Source organism: Tinamus guttatus, unplaced genomic scaffold (assembly GCF_059628265.1).
Source record: "Tinamus guttatus ecotype Peru unplaced genomic scaffold, ASM5962826v1 Tinamus_guttatus_pri_ptg000030l, whole genome shotgun sequence".
NCBI classification, from domain to species: Eukaryota; Metazoa; Chordata; class Aves; order Tinamiformes; family Tinamidae; genus Tinamus; species Tinamus guttatus.
The window spans coordinates 3125922-3151382 of record NW_028288564.1 but is presented as its reverse complement, the minus strand read 5'-3'; the positions used below and the strand labels follow the sequence as shown (position 1 = coordinate 3151382).

The following is a 25461-nucleotide window of genomic DNA, read 5'->3' as shown; positions in this document are numbered from 1 at the left end:
ATTCTGCCAGTCGCCTGGGTCCTGAGTAAATCAATTCCTTTACTAAAACCAGCTGTTTATTCTGTCAGTTAGTGAGTTAGCTGGTGCAGGGTCAGATGAGTGCTAGAGCTTGGGCAAGACCATGTAGTTGGGAACAGGATGGGGATGGAGGCAAACCGCCCAGTTCGGACAACAACGGGCCTCATGATCAGCTCAGCCATAATATGTGATCTCAACCTGAGTAAGAGGTTTAAATCAGCAACATATTCCTGAAAATATGTGTGCTAGAGGGAAAAAAAAAAAAATGAACACAAAAATGCAGAGCTCTTTCTACCAAGATTCTCCAGCTAGGTCAGGCAGGATCTAACCGTGCTGTACTGTTTGCTTTTAGATTTAGCTTGCATTGCAAACTCTTTTTTTTTTTTTTTTTTTTTAATGTGAGGAAGTCACATAAAGTCCTTCGACTGTCTGGATAAAGGAAGGTTTGTGGGACTGGAATTGGAAAGTTTCCTTGCTCTCAGCAAAAAATAGTAGTGTCTTGGTTGAATAGCAGTATGTCCAGTGTGCACTTTACACTAGACTGATTGTAGCTAAGCATCATGAAATGCAATAAATTTCATAGTGCAGAGCCTTCACTGGTATAAATCAGGAGAGTGGTGTTAAACTCAGAGAAGGAACCAATTGATTGACCTTGATTTTTACTAATGATTTACAAATAAGCTATTCGTCATTATTTGCTGTTTTTAAATGCAGTCCTGAACCCATTGTCTGTACACAAATATCTTTCATAATATTTTTTGCATTGTCTGCAAGTTTCAATGATATCTTTATTATTCTATTCAAGATTGTCCTATTTTTAACTTCTGTTTCTATCTAGGTTTCCCAAAGAAATGGGAATTATGAAACCATGGTGTTTACATGTGTCTTTCTCCATTTCCCATTCTGTTTTTTTTGAACTGTTGACCAATATCAGGCAAATTTCAGGAGTGTTGAGATTTTAAAGGCATGAAGCTGCTTCAGGTTGCATAAAAATCTGCAGGTGGGTAGATGAGAGGCCTGTGAATTAGTTCCTGTGTGGTGATGACTGCTGTAATGTCAGCTCATCTCTTATTAACACTAGAGAATCCAAATGAGGCATGACCTGTGAGACACAAATCTAGAGCAGGACATTAATTTTGCCGCTAAAGAAACAGCTGATTCATTTTAAAGAACTATTATCTCTGATTTCTACATCACTGGCTGACATGAATAGCTAGTTCCAAGTTACAGACTCAGTAGTGGTTGGATCTAAACAGCTTTTTTTGCACTGAATTCATGCTAATTTGCGAACGGTCACAACATTTTTTTTAACCTTTCACTTTTCCTCTAAACTGCCCCTTAGTTTTCAGTCTCTTGTTTTCCTTCTGTCCTTAGCAGAAAATAAAATGGCTGGCCAAAAGAAGCAGAGTGAGTGAGATGCTGCCAAATCATGTAACACACGTGCCCAGTGTGTTATAGCATTTACACAAGGACTTGTGGAGAAACAAGTATCCGGTGTGTTTGGTATTAGTGCCTGTTTGCGTTTCTCAGCATGGAACAAGGAGAACTGCTTTCCACTAACAACACTCAGTGTTATGGTTTGGCTGTTGAGTGATGGTGTTTCTGGGGGACAGATGAAGAAAATAACTAGGAAGTTTAATTAGGCTTCTTGCCTTGAGTATCTTCTACAGCAGGCTAAGCCTTTAATATTGCCACTGCAAATGCTGAGTTTCTTGTTTTTAAACATTACGGAAATGAGTTTGAAAGGGTTTACATCATAGTACAATTGAGGTCAATAATTATTCCCTGGAGTGTAACTGAGTGTGTATGACTGAAAAGGCTTAGGCAGCTTAAACAAGATTGCGGCCATCAGTAAGATTGTAAAGAATCAGATAGACATGGAAGCATAACTGAAATGCCATATTCCTGTAACAAAAGTGTGATGGGAAGGAAATTGTTTTTATTCTGCTGAATTCCTTTTATTTTAAAAGACTTTAGTCTGATTTGAGTTGAATTGAACCTGGTGTAGTTTTGACAATCATCTGGCCCTTGTGTTCACTTGATACTTTTTTTTTTAGCTGAAAATTAACACAGACTCAATTACACTAATGGAAAAAATAATCAATTTTAAAATGATCTTTTCTCTATAAATATGTTCTCTTTTTTTCTTGAAGTTTTATGTACTTTGGCTTACCTTTGTGATTTCAAATTTGTTCATGACTGATTAAATGTTGGGTGCTGTATGAAATATGTAATGGCTAGCAGCACTATTCCTGCAGAAATTCTGCACTGAATTATTGTCAACAAGAAAATATGAAAGTACTGCCTGACAGAATGGACAATGGTTTGTCCCTAAAGCATAAACTTAAAAATGTTACTCTTCTTCAATGTGGTTCTCCTCCTCTCAGCATCCAGAGTGGGAGTTTAAAGTGCTGACCAAAGTATAACCCTTAAATCAAAGGGTCTGCTGCTTGCAGAATCTGGCTCTGCCTCATTGACTAGCACTTGAACTCTTAACATTCACACTTGCCTCTGCTCTGTTGAACCTGGCACCTGCAGAAAAAAATTCCCATTTAACTAGGGATAAGATGCTTTTGTACTGCTGCAGGATATTTGTAACTTGCAGACAGCAAAATAAAAGAAAAATATCTTGATATCCCATTTTATCCCCTTTTTCCCCCACAAAGCAGTCTTCTAGTTCCCACCATAAAGCAGGCTTACACAGCTAACGTCATGGATTGCAGAACAAATATAGCTGTAAGTTGTTGCATTCCAAAGGCATATGTAGGACCCCCTGATGCACAAAAATATGATACTGCTCAAATCAGAGGGATTTGATTGTGAGACATGAAGTGTCCTTGCTTGTTTGTTTGCTTGTTGTCTCCTCCCATTACAGTACAAAGTATTTCAAATTAGAAAATGAGATGCTGAAAATAGGTACAAAGCTAGGAAAAGCTGGAATGAACTGGGGCAAGTGACAGCAGAGCTGAGCTGAAAGCACTAAGCAGTGCTGGGGAGGGAGGTAAATACCTCTTTTTACTGGATGTTTATTTTGCCAGGGACAGTTGGAAGTGCAGTAAAAGTTTCCTGGGTTTCTTCTTGGATAAACGTGGAGGGTGGTATGAGCCAGCACCCAGAAACTAGGAACTCTAAATGTGCAATGTTGGCAAGACACCATTATGGGTTGGTTTAGCCAACCCAATGGATAACCCAAGCATTGGCTAGCACTTCCCACTCACACATGGTTTCCAGTGCCAGTCTCATGCTGCCATACTGTTCACAGGGCTGAAAATAAATGTGCTGAAACTGTGGTACCTGCAAGTATGATTGGGGGAGAAAAGGGCACCATAACTGCCAGGTTTTCTAACACCTGTAACGTTGCAGTGCTGCTGCAAGAGCTCTCAGTAGGGTAGTGGCAGTCAGCTCGACAGCGGCAGAGCTAGAGCAAAGCAGCAGCAAAGGAAGAAATGGAGCACAAGGAGAAAGAGGATAAGGTATGGAATAGAATTGTAAAGGACACTGAAAGAGAAGAAGGGTCAGAGAAGCAGAGGTGACACCTAAGGAGTGTAAGTGTTTGTAAGTTATCACAAACGTCAGTACTATTTGCGATGAAGATGATTGTCTGTCCCAGGTCTGATTCTTGTCTTTATCCATTGCTGAATCTTGCTGTTGGTTTTCTTTTCATACTAACACAAGGACAAGCGTGCTTTGCTCAGGGACAAGTTTAAAACGTACTTGGATATAAATACAATGCTCAACTGACTAATCCTTGACCTTAGTTTTTTCAGAGATGATCATAGTGATTTTAGCTGAGGAAACATTGCTTCTGACAAAAATGGAATTTGAAAAGACAAGGGAGGTTAAAACACGGACCTCTGCATAGAAAAGACAAAACTATTTCTTCAGACTTTTCAGAGGTGCTAAGTTTAGGTGCTTGAATACGCTTGCTTCCTTATCTCTGTCAACAATAATTAAATTTCAAATTAAGTGCTAAAAAACAACCATTGCAGAAGTTGGAGAAGGAAAGCAAAGACATTTTTTTTTTGTTCTCTTTTTCGCTTAGACTTTCCTGCCAATGTGTATATTCCTATCCTGCACTGCAATGTGCAGTATATTATCTCTGATTATTTTCTTGCTGCTAGACTTATCATCTGTTTCAGAAGAGCTGTTTCAAAGCAGTTAGAAGTATGCATGCCACTTTGCATAAGTATAAGAGCCAAGAGTATAAGTTTGCAAAAGTATAAGAGCCATATTTTGTGCAATAAATTATATTTTGTAAATAGATGACAATCAGTAATTGCTGTCTGGATATTTTGTACAAGGATGGTGGTTGTTAATATATACATTAATAGGAATACCTACACAGCTCTGTTTAAGTTGTGCTTGATCTAGCACAACAAACAATCTAGAAGAAACTGGCTTTAGTGCAGACTTTCATCAAAAATGCTGATTACTGATAGAGTCTGTGTCACATAAAAAGCTAATGAAAGCAGCTTGTTGACCTAATCTTCCTTAGTCCTTCACTCTTCCCTCTCAAATAAATGCAAAACCTCTGTATTATAGCAAAGGGCTCATGTGAAGGCAATCGTTGCCATTATGAAGGTATTGTTTCTCCCTGAAATTCAAGTTTCTGACTAAGTCAATAGCACTTTTTTTCTGTGATTGTTTTTTGTTTGCCCACATTTCGTGAAATTCAGAAAAAGTAAAAAAGATAAGAATTGAAAAAATAGTAATCATCCTTGTCTTGTTTAACACCTTTAAAATGATCAAAGGTGAAAAGACATATTACCATTTTTTCCAACAGAACTTTTAGTTAGATTTCGTGGTATGATTTAACACCATGTGCCTGAAGCAGGCAGGGATTTTTACACAAAGATAAACTCTTCAGGGATACTGACATTTGTTTGAGCTTCAGCATGTCTCTTCTTGAAAAGACCTTCTTCTCAGACTACAGAAATCATCAGAGAAGAACCTTGTCAAGACAAATAAAGTGCAGAGTCCGAACACAGAGAGGAATAGCCCCCTGCATCCTGCCTCAAAACAAGCTCTGCAGAGAAGGATGTGGGGGCCCTGGTAGATAACAAGCTGACCATGAGCCAGCAATGTACCCCTGTGGCCAAGAAGGCCAATGATATCCTGGGCTGCATTAGGAAGAGCACTGCCAGCAGGTCAACCCAAAAAGCTTCAATTTCCTTTGGAAGTTTTAACTCTATACAAACAGAAGGCATATACGCATGCAGAAGGTACATACACATACACCAGCACAGCTTCTTTTCCCCACTTCAGCTTTTAAAGATTGACACTATTCTTTAGAGGCAGAGATCAAAGTCACCAACTCAGCTTAAATTCCTTATCTTGTTAAAATGGAAGGGCTTCAGGGTGTGCTTCCTTTAAAATCTGTGTTTGAACGCAGAGCACGGTATTAAGTACATAATAGGATATTTCTTTTTTGCCAGTCTTTCTTGTGCTGTTTGTATAATGAAAGCATTTACTGTCACAAAACTGAAAACAAAAATAAACTTTATGATCCATGATATGTGTTTGTAGAACAAAAAGCTTCCTACTACTAAAACAGTACTGGCTGTAGTAGTCTTCATCTATATCAAAACCACGATTTTTAGCAGGAAACACAAACATTTTTAACATGGAGTGTACTATTCATTTCAGTTCTTTGTTCTTATACTGCTCTGAACAGCTACTTCTGTTTAAATGATAAAATGAGCTTATTTTATTTTAATCACTAAAAAACATCCCTGAATGGAAATGCGTTAGATTCCTATATCAGAGCTGCATATCGGTGGATCTAAATTAATGTTTTAATTTTCACTCCTTTCCTTTAATGCTGTATTTAGTTTTTCCTTCTTATCTGTGCATTTAGTATTCCCAAATCTGTAACTGTCCTTAACCATTCTTAAATAAGAGTTTTTGTGGAAGTTTCCAAACAGAATTCTTACCAGCTTGATATGCCTGCAAGACTAAGGTTTTCTTATGCTGTTTCCAAAACCATCAGCATATCTCTAGCTGTAAAATCCATTCTTTTTTTTATGATTATTACTCTTATTTTTTCTGTATCGTATTACTCTCTCCTCACCAAATCCAAGACATTCTCCTCTCCTTCCTCATAATTCTCCTTCCTTGGAAGTCCCAGGTAAATGACTGAAGGAAAGTATCAAAGTGGAAAAGAGAAAGCAGAAACCAGAGTATCCAACATGAAGGAACAAGTATCGACAGAATGCTGGTTTTGGCAGCACAGATACCTCCTCATCTTGGTCCCCTCTGTAGCCAGTGAAAAAAAGACAGGTACCTTCAGAAAGTAATTAATCTCATCCTAAAATAGGTGTAGAAGATGTCTGGAAGAGCCTGTCTCCTCACTGACTACAGAAGAGTGTGGATGATAAGTGCTTATCTTTTAGTAGGTGAAGTTAAGTATGATACCTTTAGGAGATTTTTTTTAGCAGCTCCACTACATAAAGTAAGACTTTTTGTACTGTCCAGCAGAGTCAGTATAAACTGTCACTTTGCTTTGGATGGAGCACAGCAACATTCCCTTTTCAGAAGTGGATACTGTGACTCCACACTCCGTACTCCTACTGAGACAGTCAGGCTGATTCCAAACACGAACCCTCTGCTTTGTGAAGGTATGTGGTTCCTAGTCTATACTTACCATATCTACACAAATGAATCAAGTCCTGAGGGTACAATATGAAATGTTCTAATAATTTTGCTTTCAGAAGTCATCTGAAATCAGCATGAGTTCCTGTAGAACATCACCAAAAAAAACCTATGAAATAAAATGAGAAGCATAGATATATGAAAGAGAAAAATGAATTACAGGTCTACTGCCAAAGGACAGCACTTGGAACAAAGGAGTATTTTGGAAGGCCAGCTCTGATTCTAATAGAAGTACCTTGGAACAGGAAGACAAGAATATGCAAAAATGGGAGAAGATGAATGGAGAGCACCATTACTTGTACAAACACACTGCATTTAGAACAGCCCTGAGGAGCTTCAGCTCTCCTTTCAGTGCTCCTTTACCTAACATTAAGAAGCTAAAGCAGAGGAGAGCATTTTGATCGTGTAATCAGCTGAGAGAAAAATACAGAATACAAAAACACAGAAATCTTCCTTAAAAGTGATAAAACAGGTGGGGCAGAACATGTGCATTGCACCTGCTCACTCTGAAGAGGGTCACTCTTTACGGCAGTTTTATCTGTTCAGACTAAGGAGAAAATGATCCGGTGCTATCTGAAGAAGTTGAGATGTCCTGCTGCTAGGAAGAAATCAGTAACTGTGTGGTAATGATTACTGGGATATGAACAGGGGTCCTCTGATGGCATGAAGCCTTAGAAAAACCTGGTCTTCTTGGTAGCTAGTGCACAAGAAATTACAAGTCAACCAGTCAAATCCATCTTACAAGGGAAAGTGTGATACATGGTAGGAACCAACACAGGATTATGGCTTCCTTATTCCTGAACAAGCCTACTCAACCCTGTTCTGCTAGTTTTGTTAATATTGATAATAAAATTAGTTTCCTCCAGGAGATTAAAAAAGAGATTTTTTTAAGATCGTCTTCTGTTTTTTTCCCTTTTTTTGTCTTGGAAAATGTGAACTAGGTACACTTGGATTTTTTTCTAACATGTTCTCTTTTAGCAAGGTATGCTGGATGGCAGTAACTGGAACTTTTAAACTCTCTCAGACTCTTAGGATAAGTGAGATTGAATAACAGAGGTGACAGTTTTAACTAAGTCAAGACTATCGTTTACTCAACAACAAAAGAATTACCATGATTTTAATCAGTATGCTCATTATTTACAACATATATTAAATTCATTTTCTGACTGCAATGCTACTGTGGCTCCAGTGTTGAAATCTAAGTGCAGATAAGCAGCTTGATATAAGTTGATTTAATTCAGCAGATGGGTGGTTCTAGTATAGATTTACTCATAAAACAATTTCTTGAAATAATTTCCTAGCTGATTTAGATCTGGTTTTGCAGCTGAGATTGGATTATGAATGAAGGAAAAATAAATTAATCAGGTAACCCTGCTCATTAACTTTATTTCATTTTTCATAATGACTGTAGATTGAATTCCTGCCACTCTTCCATTGCTTGAAGATAAAAATACCTAAAAATTCATTTTTATTTCATACAACATCTTTCACAGAAACTGCATCCTCAAGTGCTTTAGCGGGTTAGAAAAAAAAGGTAAATTGCAACAAGAACAGTGCAAAGCAGATTGATGAAATAAAAGATTATTTCAGGAGAGAATTTTTAGAGAGTGAAGGTGATTAAGAGAGGGACTAGGGAACTATCAGAGCTAACATAAGTTTTTTAATGGGATAGTACCAGTGCTAAGGTAAAATGTTTCTATGACACTCTTCTAAATGACTGAAGTTGCAAATGGCTTGAGTTGTATTCAAACACTGTGAGAGCAGCTTGGCCACTGCTAGCTAACAGGAAGAGAGGGAAGGAGAATGCGAGAGATGCCATGTAAATGGATGGCTGAGGAACCTCGTGAAGAAGCAACAACAGAGATACTAAAGGGAGTTTTGCACCAACAAATTCCATACTCTAAAGAGAAATGATAAACAAAGATGGCTGCTTGGTAGTGGCTGATACCATTATGTCCTCATTTGACTAGATATGAAGAGGAAGAGATCATAAAGGAGGGCTGCACAACTTTTGAAATAATAGCAAATTCACATCTAAAAATGAGAGTTTAAACTAATAGAGTCAGGGAAATAGTAGTGAATGTCCTGGTGAATGCAGAAGGAATAGTAGATGGGGACCTCTGCAAAAGATATGCCAGCGTGCTGGATCGTGAAACTGTTAATGAAGCCAAAGGTGATGCAGGAAGACGTGGAGATGGGTGTTCCTGTGCTCCTCCTCAAGAAAATACTTGTTTTGAAAACATGTAGCTGAAACAAATTTAGTCAAAGTCAGTTAAACATTTAGCAAATTTCCCTGCATGTTGACTAACTAAATGTTTAAGTCTTGCTTTCTTATATTAGCAGTGGATTCTCTACTGCAGATGCTCTACTGCAAATATGTCTGTATAAGTTCAATGGAGAGTCCACTGGTAATATTAGAAAGTGAGAGAAAGACGAGTACTGTCCCACTGACTCAGGTGGATGATTACTGTTTCTGTCTGTAAATGTGTGTGAACAGTCCTGTGACATTAAACACTTGTAGAGGACACTGGCCAGATTCCCCCTAGATTCATGTGCTGAGAGAAACATGAACCTGCCCGTCACCATCTCTCACTCCCCACTGTGCAGTGCCCAGGGGCTGTATATTACCTGGTGATGGGTTGTTCAGCTGTGCCCGAGTTTCTCAAAGCTTAATGAGACCAGAAGAATATGCAGTTATTTTATACATGCCCTCACTGCAACCTGGCTCTTCTGCCACGTGGCCAAACATGTCCATCACACAACTCTGAGTGTGTTGTCAGTGAGATCAGATGCTTATTCCCTTGTTTCTGCAACTGGCGTAACGGGTGTTACAGGTAAAGGTCCCAGTAACCTGCAAGGCCTGTTTACCTGGCCAATAAATAAACAATCTGCATCCCAAAGATCCAGTTGTGCCCCTGGATGGCTGGAGTTAGCTGACCCAGAGGCACTCTGGTACCTCCTTCCTCTTGCATATTACCCAACCATGCAGGACAGCTGGGGCAATATGTCGCCGTGCTACCCATTTCCCAGCCACAGGCACTTCTACAGTCCCTTGCCAATGTGACTGGTCCAGTTAGGTAACTACCTGCAAAAGATGAGCATCAACTCCTCTGCAGGAGAAAAGGAGAAAGAAATATCCATTCACTATGGCAACATGCTATATAAATTACCTGTACATATCTAAGGAGTAACAAAAGAGCATGTGACGTCTGCCTGCTACCATTTTGCCCATCAGGATGTGGGACGAGAGAAATTTTCTAAAGGAAAATTCTGCCTTTAACTTGAAAGTGGATTCTGTTCTTTATTCCTTGTCAAAATAATTGATACCTCTCATATGTTTTCTGTATTCTTTCTCAACATTTGTTTATCTAATTAGTTCTGCTTTTTTTATGCTTGTAAGATTGCTTAAATTTCTCATGGGAGCTCTCCCCTGCCTGTGTTATAGCAACTGGCTTTTTCATGTTGCTCTTTTTCTTAATTATCCCTGATATGATACTGGTAAACAGTGAACTTCTTTACAGGCAGGAAGACAAAAGTCTCTTTGACCACAAAGAGGAACACAAACTCACTCTGTATCCTTTTATTTTCATTATGGTTAATACATACCTCTTTTGGTAATCCCTAGGAGCGCAAATTACATGGGCTGCTGAGACAACCTAATAGTAGCTGCCACCACTTCTATCTCCTTCCCTCTGTCTTGCCATATGGTGCCCCCTCTCATTTGCACTGGATCTAATGCTTATCTCCCTTTACAGTAACCTGATTTAACTCACTTGTGTGAACAAATAGTTTTCTGCATGGTGAGTAAGTTTAATTGTCTTGTCGTGTACTGAGACAAGCGCTGGAGATATTATGAGGGAATGCACTTCTTTGAAAGAGGGAACAGGAGAGAGGGCTGGAAGCAGGAACTGAAGCTAAGGACAGGAGAGGAAGACTCCATTTCAGATGACAGTAACAGTTACATAGGCTCAGCTATTTACCCCAAGATGCTAATAGTGTGAGGGAAGAAAATCTGAATTAGTTACTGACAGTGAATTACTTACTTGGCAAGATCACCAGCGACGATACTGGGGAACGGCTGTATATTTCTAACTTGGTCAGTCAATCTAAACACAAGACACAACTGATTGATTACATCATGTGTGCAGAGTCTAGGTCTGGAGGCCTTCAGAGATGTCTGCCCTCCCTTCTTGGAAATAGAGGTATCTGGTATAGGTATTGGTTACATTATTGGGTGTACTAAATTCAGCAGGAAGTTCTGTGGCTGTGGATGGGGCTCAGGCACTGGCTTCCTGGGCTGTTCTCTTTTTGTGTTGCCCTTTCCATTGCTCCCAGGACTGTGCTGTCACGACAGTGACAGTCAGTGCTTTCTTTTTCTCCCCTCCTTCATTTGGAAACCAGTCTTGGAAGTAGTTCTGCAGGCACTGGATGGGCAGTCCTAAGAGTCTTTCATCATTAGGAATTCATGTCATTGTAACCAGTGCTACAACTGGAATTGGCATTAATGACTAATGAGCATGACATAATCCTGTCTGCTGGGCTGTGACAGCCTTCCAGGAGAGCTTCAATTACAGCTATGCTGTTAGTGAAGAACCAACCTTTGGAAATAATAGATTTGCAGGCCATAACTTGTGAAGCCCATTAACTGGTGTAATGAGAAACCTCCTAATTAGCCCAGTTGTGAGAGCCAGTGAAGGAGCCTTGCCTGGGCTTAATTTTCACCAGAGAAGCAGAAGTTCTAGCCTGAGGGCAGGGGGCAAAATTGGTCTTTGTGGGAGGGGAAGGGGCTTCTCACTTCTGCTCTTCTACGTCACAACACAGGCAGCATTATATGGATAGCGGTATCTCAAGTGGAATGCAATGAGTTTTGTTTTCTTAGCTTTAAAGGCTATTAATCTATAGCCCTTTACAGCTGCCATAGTAACAGATGCAGTTCCTGGTTAAGATTGGGCCAGGTATTGAAAGTCATTGTGTTTTGGAGAGGGATATAGGTTTTGTAAACTTCTGCTCTTACATCTTCGACCCTAGAATACTGAAGAAGTACACTGAGTTTGTTTAAGCCTGTATCAAGCTCTGAGGCTGGAGACATAGAGAAATTGAACTAATAAAAAACTGCACAGAACTAAACTCTTCCCCTGGAAATTAAATGTTAGGGACAGCATACAACAAACTGCCCCATGTGTTTCTTTAACAAATATGTTTGGTTCAGTTTGTGTGCGGATAAAAAAGGGCTTTACAGACCTGTGGCATAACATTTACACAGCCTTTTGCAATGCCTTTACTTTTCAAAGCAAAGGGGATTGGATGACAGAGATTCTCAATTTACATCAGTGAAGGCAATTTTGCTTTTTCCTCTGCCTGGAAAAATAACCCCAGAGACTTGATGAAGAGCACAATACTCAGAGACACTGGAGCCAGTGCAGTGTAAAAGTAGCCATTTAGCTATGCGAAAATGAGCTTATGAGATATAATATTACTTATATCCATTGCAGCAGTGATATAGAAAACAAAATCTATATATTTCCCAAAGTTTGTGCTCTACTCAGTCTGGGTGGAGAGAATGAGGTAGCTCACACAACATCCAGCACCCAGGAGTGAGTATCAGTCTAATAGGAGCGGTCATACCTTTTGACTGAAGGTAGGTAAAGGCTAGATGAGAGCTGTGAAAAATTGAGGTATGTGTCGGAACTGTGACCTGGAACCTAGCAAGTCACAACGATGTGTGACAGTGATGTTGAAAGCAACTGAGAGTTACTGGCTTGTAACAAGCAGGTGCTTATGCTTCAGGGGGATGTAATTTTCTGTGCAGGGTCTGCTGGACAAAAGTTGGTTGCGTGTCTCCTGATGTCACATTGCAGGGGACACCATGCCAGCAACCTGTTCTTGCACCTGGACAGTGTGCAGGACTGAGCCCCATGGCTGAGGGATGTCCCCAGGCCTGGTTCTCTCCCCTTGCTTGCACAGCCCAGGCAATGCACTTGCACAACTCGAGCCATGTGCAGCTGGTGGCGCTCTATGTCTGCCGAAGGGGCAGGAGATTATCTAATATGCTGGAATTTTTAGCTGTAAATAAAACGTGTGCCCTTCTCTAAGAAGGCAGCATGCAGGTGTTCAGCGGTGTAACATTTAGCATTTCGAATTTTGAATTTCTGTCACAAGACTTAAATTTAATTGTGTTTACAGTAGTCCCTCATTCTAAGTGCCATTTTGCCCTCCCTTTCACTAAAACATCTGTGTTAAACAGCTGACATGCACTTTTAACTGTTAGGCTCACAGGCTACAGTTTTCACTGTTTATGATGGGCTTCACTTTTCCCTTGGAAATAAAAAAAAATACCGTATTCTTTACAGGGACTGATAGTAAATATGTTCCAATAATAATAGTTTTAGGCAAGCCTGGTTGCATAGCAATACAACACTGAGAGCAAAGCCCTTTCTCGAGTAACCGTTAACATATATTGTTACGCATAATGAAGGATTTTGCTGACAAAACACTGCTATTGAAAGTGGAGATGAGGTGATGTGATATCTCAGTATTTCTTTCACCTATCAACTTCTATTTTACACTAGTTGCTTCTTAAAAAAAAATCCTTCGTATTCATTTATGATTGCTTTGCTAGACTCAATAACCTCACCACTCCAGCAATCATACACCACTCAGGAATATTAGCTTTTGAATTTACAACAGCTCTTCAGAATTTACAACAGTTGTCTTCACTGCTATTCGAAAAGTAATTCATGTTATATTTTGTTTATGTGTTTACACATTTTCACAGAGCAAAGGAATGTTCGAGAGAGAATATTAATCTGTAATTTTATTTTAAGGATTTTTCAATATTCTCATTATTGTATTACTGCCTTTGTCTTTCTGGAACATATTTAAGAAGAACCCCAGATGATGTAGTGCCACATTCTGCAACTTCCACTTTGTAATAAATACTACTTTAGTCAAGAAACCATCCTCTCAATTTCAAAGGGATCATTCAGTGAAATAGCTGCTAGTAAGCATGGAAAAGAATAACACAATTTGACTGACAACCTGTGACTTCCAAACAACATCTTGAAGAGTAGGTGGTCACCAAGTTGCCTAAGGAGTCAATTTGCAGTACATTTTTATGTGCAGTCTCTTATAGCTATATGGTGAACCTGAAAGGCTTCCATAAGAGCAGACTCTTATTAGGTGATTTAGGTGATTAGGTGATTTAAACAATTTTCAGGAGTGGAAAATGTTGATTCGGGGATTGTAAATCATCAATAAATTGTTCATGTGTGAAATGGAAAGCCTTCCTGAGGTCAGCTTCCAGTAAATTCATCTTGAGCTCAGGCAATCCAGAAGCACCTGGCTAAGCCCACTAGTTTTTTGATTGACTGCTATGACCTCAGAAAAAGAAAGGGCTATCAGACAATAATGACTTAATCTGAACTTTCATACACTGCTGCTTTTTCAAATAAGGAAACCCGTGCTGTAGCAAATGTACCGGCAACAGGGCACTGCAGCCCAAACTGTCCTGCAGCAGGGAAAGTGCTCTACAAGGAACACACAGCCTTCTGGATCCCATGAGTTGCCTGCCAGGATCTTTAGATAGCCAGATTTGGGAGACATGACCCATCATGCTGGAGAGGCAAGAGATAGCAGAGTTTGAAGAGTGATGCATTTGGCAGTGTTTTCGTAGGCTTTCCACATCTTCACTGCAGAATGGAGCTGTTTCATAAGATCAGCTAGTAACATTGGCTTCAGCAGCTGCTGCTTCTTGCTTGCTCATCCCTAGGATTCAGAATCCATAGCCATGCCTATGGCAGTGCTAGTTTGCTTGATATGACCTAAAGACAGAGTTTGTCGCTTTTATCTGCCTCATGAGCTAAAAAGGATTGAAAGAGTATATCAAATAGCATTTGAAAGCTGTGATTCTTTTGGTTTATCAACTTTTAAGCTGTACTTTTTGCTGACTCATTTAGAACTCTTTATTTCCAAATGTTTGATATAGCTTTGAGCCATTTTCCCAATGTTACAGTGTTCTAAGGCCATAATTTCTTACTTGCCCGATATGCATTTTTCTGAGGGAAAATACTAATGCTGTATCGCCTATTAATTCTATATTAACTTTATATTGTTGATATTACAATCCTAATTTGATAATACATCTGCAATAAATTGCTCTGATATGAAACTTGGTGCCTTCTTTATAGAGAGCTATAAAAGTTTTATAAAAGATTATTACAAATGTCCAAAAAGACAGTGTTTTACTTTTAATAAGCTTTATTTGCTTATTTCAGTACTTCTCAGGAAAACAAAAAAAAAGCTTGATAAAAAGAGTAGGTGACTGAAAACACTGATGTTTGGAGGGTGATACATAGAAATAGGTTTTTTTCTCTTTCCTTCCAGTTTTTTAAGTTGTAGCAATTAGGATGGAAACATACATCTCAAATAAGTGTATTTTATCTTCCTCAGTGAATGCTCAGTGTGACTGTTGAAGTCTCCAAAAGATTTTAGGGGAAAGAGAATGGAGATATTGAGAAAACAGAAAGGATATACTGTAATTATTAGTGGATATATCAAAAACACAGAGAATGTGGAGGGGGATCTTATCAATGCATTTAAATATCTGAAGGGAGCATGTCAATGGGAACAAACTGGATCATAAGAAGTTCCATCTAAACATGAGTAAAACTTCTTTACTGTGTCAAGATTTCCTGCCTTTTTCTCCTTCGTGATTAGCATCCTGCCACACTGACAACATGCGAGTGACATCTGGGAAAATATCATTCAAGAAAACGAGAGTAAATAGTATAATTGTTTTACTTAAAGAATTATATTTAAAACATTACTCAATCTGTTTTTCTCTTCTCAGTTAGTAGCATCCATCGTGTTTATCAGCTTTGGCGTGGTAGCAGCGTTCTGTTGTGCAATAGTTGATGGAGTGTTTGCGGCACGACATATAGTAAGTACAGCGATTTTCTGTCATCTTTCGATTTTGATTACTTATGTCATTTGTAGCAGAAAAACATTTTCTTCTGGTTTAGCAGTATTTTTTTTTGATAGTTTTTCTTAGAGAAATGTCTTTTGGCAAATAAAATGACAGGAAAGCCCAACATGCCAATACCCACAGATTTTGCCAGCCAGAGAGCTCCAAATACTGAGGTGATGTAAAATGGTGTAATGAGAGGCATGCATAAATTAATCCCTGCTTAGGAAAGGAAGGACACTTCAGCCTTTATTTCCTTTTGCAGACCGGCTTTGTGAGCATAGTCAGGATACTGAATGCACTAAACAGTAAAGAAAACTAAAAGTGCCATTCCTGTCCTCAGCAGGGAAGTGGATTGTGACAGAATGTCACACAAGAAGGGCAGAGTGAGTGGAAGGCTTTGGTCAGAGGTTGCATGAAAGGGCACTTACCGAATGACAACAACACAGACCTGACCATATACCTGCAATCAAAGGGTTGATCATGTAACCAGAGTGACTACCTAGTGTGTCCTTCAAACTCAATCTCCTTTCCTCACCAAACCTGTTATGTCTTTGCTTCAAAAGCAGTAGCATTAGTTCATGACTACCTATCAGTGCGTAGGTATCGTTCTTATGCCCCAGCACCTTAAAATAGGTGCTACATAAATTTGCAACAGTTTTTTTTTTTTTTTTTTTGGTGACTCACTAAGTTTGAATAAAAGTATTTGGCAAGAAGGATCAATCAATGGGCAAGACAGACAGACAAATTGGAGCGCGGAGTGAGGTCAGTTTCATGTATCAGATACATCTGGTGGGCTACTCTGTCGTTTGTGGTTAAATACCTAAAAATCAACCTTTTAGTTGATCTTTGGTTTGAAAAAGTATCAGGAAACAATAAGTTAAATGTTTTAATAATTACTGGGACTCAGATGTACTGTGCTGTATAATATACTATGTAATTATGGTATATGAGCCTCTCACTGGTACAACATACCACCTACCTGAGCTTATGTTTGTTGAGGGATAATGTAACAGCACTGGCATCACTAGAGCTATACCAATTTTTTGTTAGTGAATGAATCAGAAGGATTAGGCTCCGGATCATGTGGAAGATAAAGATATAAAACAATTTCTTTTTTCACTCTTACTGAAAAGAACTTTATACCAGATGTGGATTTCTAAACCTCACATGCATGTCACAGGGAAGGAGACATCTATTGGTATAAACAGCAGAGTTGTGCAATATGAACATGAACTTTGCATTAAAATCATGTTTTGTGCCAAACAAAGCCTTCCAGAAACTGAAATGACTTGCTTTTAGTCTGATTAGCACTGCTGCTGCACTGCATGAAAACTGCCTTAACTTTATTTCTGATTAGCATCGCAGTGTAAACCTAGACAGGCTTTCCATGAGAGCTATTTAAAATAAGTTAGGAGCATTTTCCTGCTCAGCCTCCCTGCTCCTGAAAATCCACAGTGGTGGTACCACAGAAAACCATTGAAACCTTGGACATGACTCTTAATTTCACATGAATCAGACTTTTTTTAGGCCTGCTTTGGTCTGTCGTTAGGAAGTATTCAAATTGCACTTATACAGAAATAGAAATGTTAACAACTTGTACTATTTTTAAAAACAATATTTGCATTTCATGCTTACTGAGTGCCCAGATGACTCTGCTATTTGCTGTTGGCTTGTAATGTTATATGTTACCTGTGCAGAGCCCTTAGCACAATGGGAGCAGCTTTTCACTTCTGCACTGCAAGGTACCTTGTCAGAGGACACTGTGTATGCTGAATCTCAGACACAGAAACAAGCATCAGCCCTTTCATATTTCTAAGTGTTTGCTTCATCAGTTTTTACTCTTTTGGCTTTATGTTCTTTTCGCATACCTTATTTAACTGTTCTAGAAACTACATTGCTACCTAAATCAAAGAACAATATCATATTCAAATGTTATCATACATATCTTTAGACCTCTCTCTCTCTAAAAATCTGGATCTCATTCATACATTCATATTCACCTCTTCTTTATCAAACCATAAGCAGCTGCATGACCTTTTCGTTTTCTGTCATGGTATACCCTTAGTGTGTGCTTATGGTTATCATCTTATTCTACTCCTCCATCTAACAAGGAACTTAATAAAATCAGGTTAAATAAAGATGTACATCAGCTAATTTCTCTAACAGACACACCTGGGGAAACCTGTAGGGGTGGTAGTGTAAGGACATCTCCAATTTGTCTTGTAATAAAGCTGAGACCTTATCAGAAGAAGGTGGGTCATACAGACAATGGTGTCAGTGCTGCTGTATTAGTAATTCTTTACCTTTCCTCTGCTTTATCTAGCTAATTTTCTTCAGAAGGAGCAGTAGCAATTCAGTGAGTTCTTTCGCCCACAGGTCTCTACCAACTGTTTTCATTGCTTCTATGCGGTGCTCTTAATATTTTGGCTTTGGGGGATAACTGATGGAGACCGGAAATAAGTTGTCCTCCACTCAAAGAAAGGCCAGAAGTCTGACACGTCAGAGTAGGTGCTTAGGTCTACATTAAAACCCTAATGCTTTAATATGGAGAAGGCTGTGTTTGCTTTCATCTCTGCAGTATCAAGGTGCTGATAACAAGACCTCAGGTCCCTTCCTTCATGGAGGGGAACTGCTAGCGGAAGCCAACAAATACAGCAGCCTCATTCACATCAATTCAGAATAAGAAATGTCTCCCATTTTTCATTTTATTTTTAACTTAATTTGAGCTGAGAGGGATGCTAAGACAAATGACAACATTATAGGTTTTTTTTTTTCTGAGTGTGTGCCTGCTGTTGAATGGAGACCATTATTGTTGCATATTTTTTCCTGCTCTTATAAAACTTCAGATGGAATAATAAAATACTTTCTCTGTTCTGTTTTCTTTTCAAGAAGGCATAGAATTGACAAAAATTATTCCTGTAATGGGATTTATTTCAAAAACAAGATATTTAAATTATTTGAGACTCATTTAAAAACACTTTGCTTAATAGAAAGCTTTGGAGCACAGCACTTTTATAAAATTAAAAACACCAAGGAAAAGTAGTTTGATTTAAAATAGCACTAGCTTATCTAAAAAATAATGCAGATGTAATTTATTGTGTTAAGTTAATTTTGGCATTGATCCCTTCAGCTGCACTCTTCACCTTCAAGAAAAAAAGAAAAATAAAAAGGAAAGCCAGAAACAAATGAAACAATTCAAACCTAGAATGAATGTGTGGTGCTGTGGTGATTTTTAGCTTTGTGGTTATTCCCGGGCAGAACCTAAAATATTGACAAGAAATCCACTCATGAGGTGAGGGAATTGTCTACAACAGCTTTCTGGGGAGGTCGGGAAGTTGACAGGTAGCTAAAGCATGGGCAAACATTTTAAGCTGTGGAGACAAATTGCTTTGTATCATCTTTTTACATCCTTAACTGAGAATCACAGAACAGCAATGCCGACAGGTGGACCAGTCACATTTTCCTACAGTATGGGATAAAAAGAGAGTCTGACATGTCTGAAAGTTCTGGGAGAAACTCATGGCTCAAGGGAAGTCTCCTCTGCTTGACTATAAAACCTGTTCTTTGGTCTTGTTACCTAGAGTGGAATTCACACAAAACATTAGGGTAGATTTATGAAAAGAAACAACTGAAAGGTAAATCAGAGCTAAAGAGCTAGGAGATACCAGGAATGAGAACACCAGAATATGTATAAGCAAAGCTCTAACTTACAACTATTGCCCTTATCCTTTCTCTGGGCACTCCTTTATGTCTATGTTCTCTAGAGTGATTCTTTAGGTAGCTCAAGGCAGCAAAAAGATCTCATCTTACGCCTTCCCTTCTGCACATTGAACAAATCTCTTTCCTTCAGTCTATTCTAGTTCTTCAGACTCCTGCTCATCTTTGTGGCCCTCCATTGGTATTGCTGCAGTTTGTTCATGTCTTTCTTGTGTTGGAGAGGGATTAAAATACTGTCCTCAGATGTGGTCTTGTGAGTGTTCATCAGAGAGGAACAACCCCTTCCTTCAGTTTACAGGGTATATTCTTGCTAATGAAGCCCAGTTGAACTATCAGCTAGGCAACTGGTCTTCACTGCTGCAAGGGTCCCTTGCTAGTTTATGTTCTGCAGGTTCACAAGCACTTCAGTATTTTTTGTTTGCTTGTTTTTTGCAGAGCTGCTACCTAACTTGAACTATTGCATGGAGTTATTCCACCCCAGATGTAGGATTTTGCACTGGCACTGAACAAAAACTGAAAGGATATAGTCAGTGGATTTAAATTCAGGTTCAGCCATATTTAACGAGGCATTAGATTTCCCTTCTAAAATTCAGAAAAGAGTGAACAGGTTTGGATGGAGGCTTATTAATTGCCTTTTCACTAACATTTTTGTTAGGGAAAGAAGTGCTTTCTTTTAAGTGTGACCTTAGTGGAATTTTCTATTTTTATAGAGTTGAAGTCTTTGATAATGACCCCTTTATGTTTTATTGTTAATGACTGCTACATCCTCTTAGCTGAAGTTCTGTATAAGTGAAGTTTATGGCCAGGTATGAACTTGCTTTAAAAGGAAGTGATTTTTAAGAGAGTCTGATTTTATATGTTGCAATGAAGGAACAGCATAAATCTACATATCAGAACTGTTCTGCATGTGCATCATATTGTCCCCTTGTTATTGGAGCCCTGCTCTTCTGCCATGGAGAGATATAAGATCTAATAAAACTTTGACCAAGGGCTGTGTGACTTACGTTCTTCCAGATGTTCCTCTGCAATAGCCATTATTTCAGGGAACATTTTGCACTGTTGTTTGGGGATTTCAGAAGTCTATTATTATATAGGTAAACTATATTCAAGTGTTTTCTTAAGTCTCCACAAGCAAGGAACTAGGAGTGAGGTGGTGAAATGAAGAATGTTTTAAAAACTGATCCAGAGACAAGATAAAATGAATTTACCCGTAAGATTATCTTGCCTAAGATCAATGGAGACCTGGTGATCTTTACTAGAAAGCATGAATGCAAATGGTTGCTTTGTTTATAGAGATCTGGAGACTTCAGATTTTGATTTACAAGAGTAGATTCTCACAACACTCAAAATGCACTAGAGTCAAAGTGGAAATAGAGCCAGGTTCTACTCTCGGGCCTTCATTTTGCACTCTTTCTGGTATGTATGTCTGTGCGCGAGCTTTACATTTACTGCAAGATGTCAAACTCTTCCGCTGAAGTTATGAAAACTCACTAGAGGGACACATGTATGAGGAAGGAGAGGGTGCTGTGGAAAGGCACAGCTGCTTGTCTGTCATGAGATCTGATCACACATCAAACCAGGCAGTTCTAAACGGTTCCTTTGATTTCCCTCCCCTACTGCAAAACCCCTCTGTCACATCCATTTGAATTCATTTCATTTTCAGCTATTCTGTTTTCTCCTGCTTGACTGTGGGAGCTGTGAACTGCTGAAGCATTATCAGCTGGATAATTCCCTGTAGCTTTGGGAATTTAGAAACTAAACTTGAAGTATTTGTCTTCTCTTCAGGCGTGTTAAGTCAATATACTGTTTAGCAAGAGTGGGATTATGTAAACTCACTTTCTGGGAAGAGTAGAGGTTTGATGGGAAAGTGAGTCTTCCTCTGGAGATTCCGATGTGAATTCACCTCTGGTTAGGAGAGAGCAAAAGCTGCCCTACTATGTGATGGAAATATGGTGAACATGCAGTGAACAAATAGCTACATTATGAAACTGCAATTCCAGCCAGTCCCAGCAAAAATTAACATTTAAGTAAGTGCGGGTTAAGTTTTCTTAAAGGATTTAAACTAGGACTTTCTTGCCTTGTGACTGACAGTTCTGCTTGAAATACCGCAAACACATCCCTTCTTCCCGTGGGCAGTTGCCCACAGTTTTGGAGACAGCCAGTCTTGATCCCTCTGCTTTGAATTCATTGATGGTCGCAGTGTGACAGTCCTGGTGTGGCTGCGCACTCGTGCGACTCACACGTGAGCTCCGGATCTGTGGAGCTGCAGCTGGAACTGCTGTGGGCCCTAAGCTTTTACACCTTGCTGACGGCCCAGCCATCACGTTCCCTCTGGCCTCTGAACTGCAGCTACAAACTTGCCCAGGGCGGTAAGGGTTGTGCTTTTTTCACACAGAAAACCTTGGAGAATGCGCTATTAGTTACATAGCATTTTATGCCGTTAGACTGAAAAGCTACAAAATCACCATGTGGTGATGAGCGGCAGTGAAACTAGATAGGTTGTCCATCTCCTTTCAGTTGCTGGGAGGGTAGGCTGTATATCCTCAAGCCTTTGCTCTTTTCTGCTGTCTTTTAGTGGCTGGGGCTGCTGTGAGCACAGGCACAACCCCCCTCTGAAGTTAGGAAGGAGGATGCCGTGTTGGGGAGCTGGGGCACCGCTGCCTCCGCAATGGAGAGCAGACTGAACGGAACTGCCCGGTCCAGGTTACCTGCTAGGGAGTGCGTTTAGGAAAGCACCAGGAACCAGGTTCTAAGGGCATTGATCAGAAAGCCAGAGCAATATGTTTCTAAGCTAATAAAATAGTGTATTGCTGATGAAGTCTGCCCTGCTGAGTTACGGTGAGCACTGGTAGAGTGTATGGGAGAAACACTGGGCCTGCAGATGTGAAGGAAGGGTAAGTGTTAGGTTGGAAACTCCCAAGGCCAAAGTGCAAATGAATGGACTTGACAGGACACTGAGCCCTTGGTGCTCTAGCTCCCTTCACAAGTAGAGAGGCTACTGAGGAGAACAGTGAAGCTATGTTTGCAGTCTGAGTTTTATCAGCCTCAGGAACCATCAGGGCTTTCAGTGTGTTAGGGATTGCAAAGTACCGTGGCTCAGGTCGGCGGTCTGTGGCAAAAAAATCCTTGTGACACAACTGAAATAGGGTGACTGTCAAAAAGTGGGACCTTCCTCCCTACTTTATGTTTCTGCCTCCTCTCTTGTATAGCAGCACTAAGACTCATGAGCCTGCCAAGGGACAGACTGAAGGGAAAAATGTCACATGTGTCATACGTGTCTTTCCCTCTGCTGACTTGGTTCCTCATCCAGTTTATCAGGCACACACAGAGTGGTCAGTGCCAGCACAAGGCGAGAGGTAGGAGAATATAACTGGGAACTGGAAGGAGGGCAGGGCCAGTTCTTTTGGCCGCAGCATTCACTTGGCTCAGCTTAAAGTCAGCGTCAGACCGAATTGGAATTGGTGAATCCAGCGATGACTGAAACAGAGAAACATTAGGAGACCTTATAGGAGACCACTGTTTGGAGAGGCAGCAGTTAACCAAAGAAGTGCAACCTCAAAGGCATTAAAGATCTGATAACAACACAAGGAAGGCACTGTTATGAGCTCAGGCCTCCTGTGCACCAGCAAGCTGTCTGCTCTCTGCTGCCTCAGGGTTGCAGATGCTGGATATTTGTGCTCATGAATTAGTGTGTTTTATGGCACCATCTGCTGGTTGCACATGTAGTGGTTGAGAGTGTCAAACCTTTCACTCTCTTTGAAGTTTCTTGTGCGAATTACAGAGGTGCAGCCAAGGATTGCAGCCGGGTTTCCCTGGCAGCTTTGCTGGGGATGACTGCATTGATGCACCACAGCAGGACTTCGTAAAGCCGTGGTTTGTGTCAAGCCCCACCTTCAAGCCCCAAAGCCCTGCACACTTCAAGCTGGGCTTTGCAAATCTTTTAAGAAGCCATGTGAGTATGTTCTAAACAAATCTGTTGGCCTTTCATTTGATAGAAAAAACAAATAGTTGTATTTCATTTCTAACCAAGTTGTTACCGTGACAACTGGTAGTGGAAAACTCAACTGCAAGAACAAGCAATTCCTCATCCCAATTAAGTTATCTACCTTCTCTGGAGAAAAACCCTAAATGCATTTTACTTTCTCCATGCTGCTACATGAGACAAACATCATGGCTAATTGCTTTTAATTCCATTTCCATCCTGCATGACTCATTAATATAATAGCATGGCATAGCATATACAATAACGGGTTTGCCTTTTTTTTTTTTTTAACCAAGCATGAGCACTAATCATTTCTAACTGACAGCTAGCACTAATCCAGTAGCGGTGTTTGTACTGAAGATGTTCACTTTCCAAACAAGCGTTTTACCTTTAGTGCAGAACTCTCGGACACCTTTTTTGATTTTCACTGAAGGTTCACCGAGGTGAAGAATGTTTTACTGATGAACTTCTTAAATACAAAATGCTGTAGTTAGCAAGCAGTGCATTTTTAAGCCAATGCTCTACCATCCCAGGGTATTAACTACTAGTATTTGATCTTGCATGTGACAGTGAGAAGGGAAGCACAAAGCACCTTCCTGTAGCACTAATAAATTACAGGGGAGGAATTTATTTTTTTTTGTGGGCTTAATTTAAGAATTGGAGCAAGCACTTCAAGAGGGACTGTCAAGAGGGATTAAGCATCAGTGTGGTAAAAAAATCTGAACATAAAGATGTAATGCCTCGGGGTAACGTAGCTAAGCGAGCTAAGACTACCCCTGAATTAGTGGTCTGTAATGTCCGCTAGGAAGAGGAAGTTGGGTTACCTATAATGACAGACATTTTATAAGGTATTTAGTAGCCACGATTACTGTGCCGTTATAGAATAAACTCAAGCGTCAGACCTCTGCTGAACTGTTAGCTTCCACTTCAGCTCTGTTTTAGAGCAAAAGGGGAAAGCTTCAGAATATTTTTTTCTGGAGAGTCTGTGATCTGATGCTTCTTTGCTTTTGGCCAAGTGCTGCATGTACAGACTGAGTATATTGATATTACAGAGAACCTGGTAGGGTAGTTTAATTTCATTGCCAGACATTTTCCAGCAAGACAAGTAATTGCGGCCCTTTTTTGGAGAACCTCTTTAGATTTTCCCTTCTCATTTGCAGAGTCCCTCATATTGGCAGGGACAAAGCCCCCTGGTTGCATAGTTCCTTTTTTCTTTGTCGTTGGAATTTCTATCAGGTTTAGCTGAGTTAAAAATTCTTAAAAATCCCTTTTTATTACCTGCTGTGGCTTGTTTTGTTGAGGGAAAAGGGTTGGCGCTGTGTCAACCAAATATTAATGTCTAAAGAATTAGGCAGAGAGCACACACATTGTGTTTGGGTGCCAAAGGATAATTCTCTTGTCAATGGAAAGGAGAAAAGAAATACCTGGTTTCTTTCATAGTTACATCTCTCTAGATCATCTACCACACGGTCTCCTCATTCCTGCTCATGCTGCAACCCTTAAGACAAGGCAAGAGAGAAGTCTGTCTCAGGCCCTCCTGGCTCTTCACCTAGGCCACTGTAAATGACACAAGCCCTCAGTCTTCACTGCTGGGGAGGCAAGGACTCATCGAGCTTTCCCAGCACTGTGGCACAAACATTTCTTCACTGGTTTTCTCTTGTGGAGATGCAGGACCCCATGTTGAGATTCCCCTTAAATATCTCCGGTTTGGCAGGTTGACTTGCAGTAGTGAAGCATTGAGGTAAAACTTCCCTGAAGATGCAATACAGGACATCCTACTACATTTGCATGCATTAAGGAGGAATCCATCCTGCTCTTTTATTTTATTTTAAAATAAATCAATTATGTGCACTCTAAGAAAATATTAGAGGAATGACACGCACATGTGAGCATGGGGAAGCAAATGGTTAAATATCACTGCCATTTAATTGCATGACCCTGTCTCACAGAGAGCTCAAGGTCAAAGTACAGCAGAGCACAACTTCCAGTGCATGGGACTAATAGGAAGTCTGGCACTTCCTATTTCTTTGGCTTGAAAGCTTAAATCTTTTAACTTTGCTTTCAGAAATAGCTAGATGCAGACTCAACTGACCATTTTATATTTATTTTGTAAATCACCTGTAAAGAT

The 25461-nt window shown here is 39.8% G+C and overlaps 2 protein-coding genes across 2 annotated transcripts in view; both read left to right on the top strand.

The window, feature by feature from the left end:
- CDC16 (cell division cycle 16) overlaps positions 1-25461 on the top strand; it is a 441073-nt gene that overhangs the window by 95239 nt on the left and 320373 nt on the right. The window lies entirely within an intron of this gene.
- Positions 1-25461, top strand: part of TMEM255B (transmembrane protein 255B) — a 68042-nt gene that overhangs the window by 14883 nt on the left and 27698 nt on the right. Inside the window, exon 4 of the mRNA XM_088530543.1 lies at positions 15518-15607. Within this exon, the coding sequence (XP_088386669.1) occupies positions 15518-15607 (90 nt within the window). The remainder of the gene's footprint in view (positions 1-15517; positions 15608-25461) is intronic.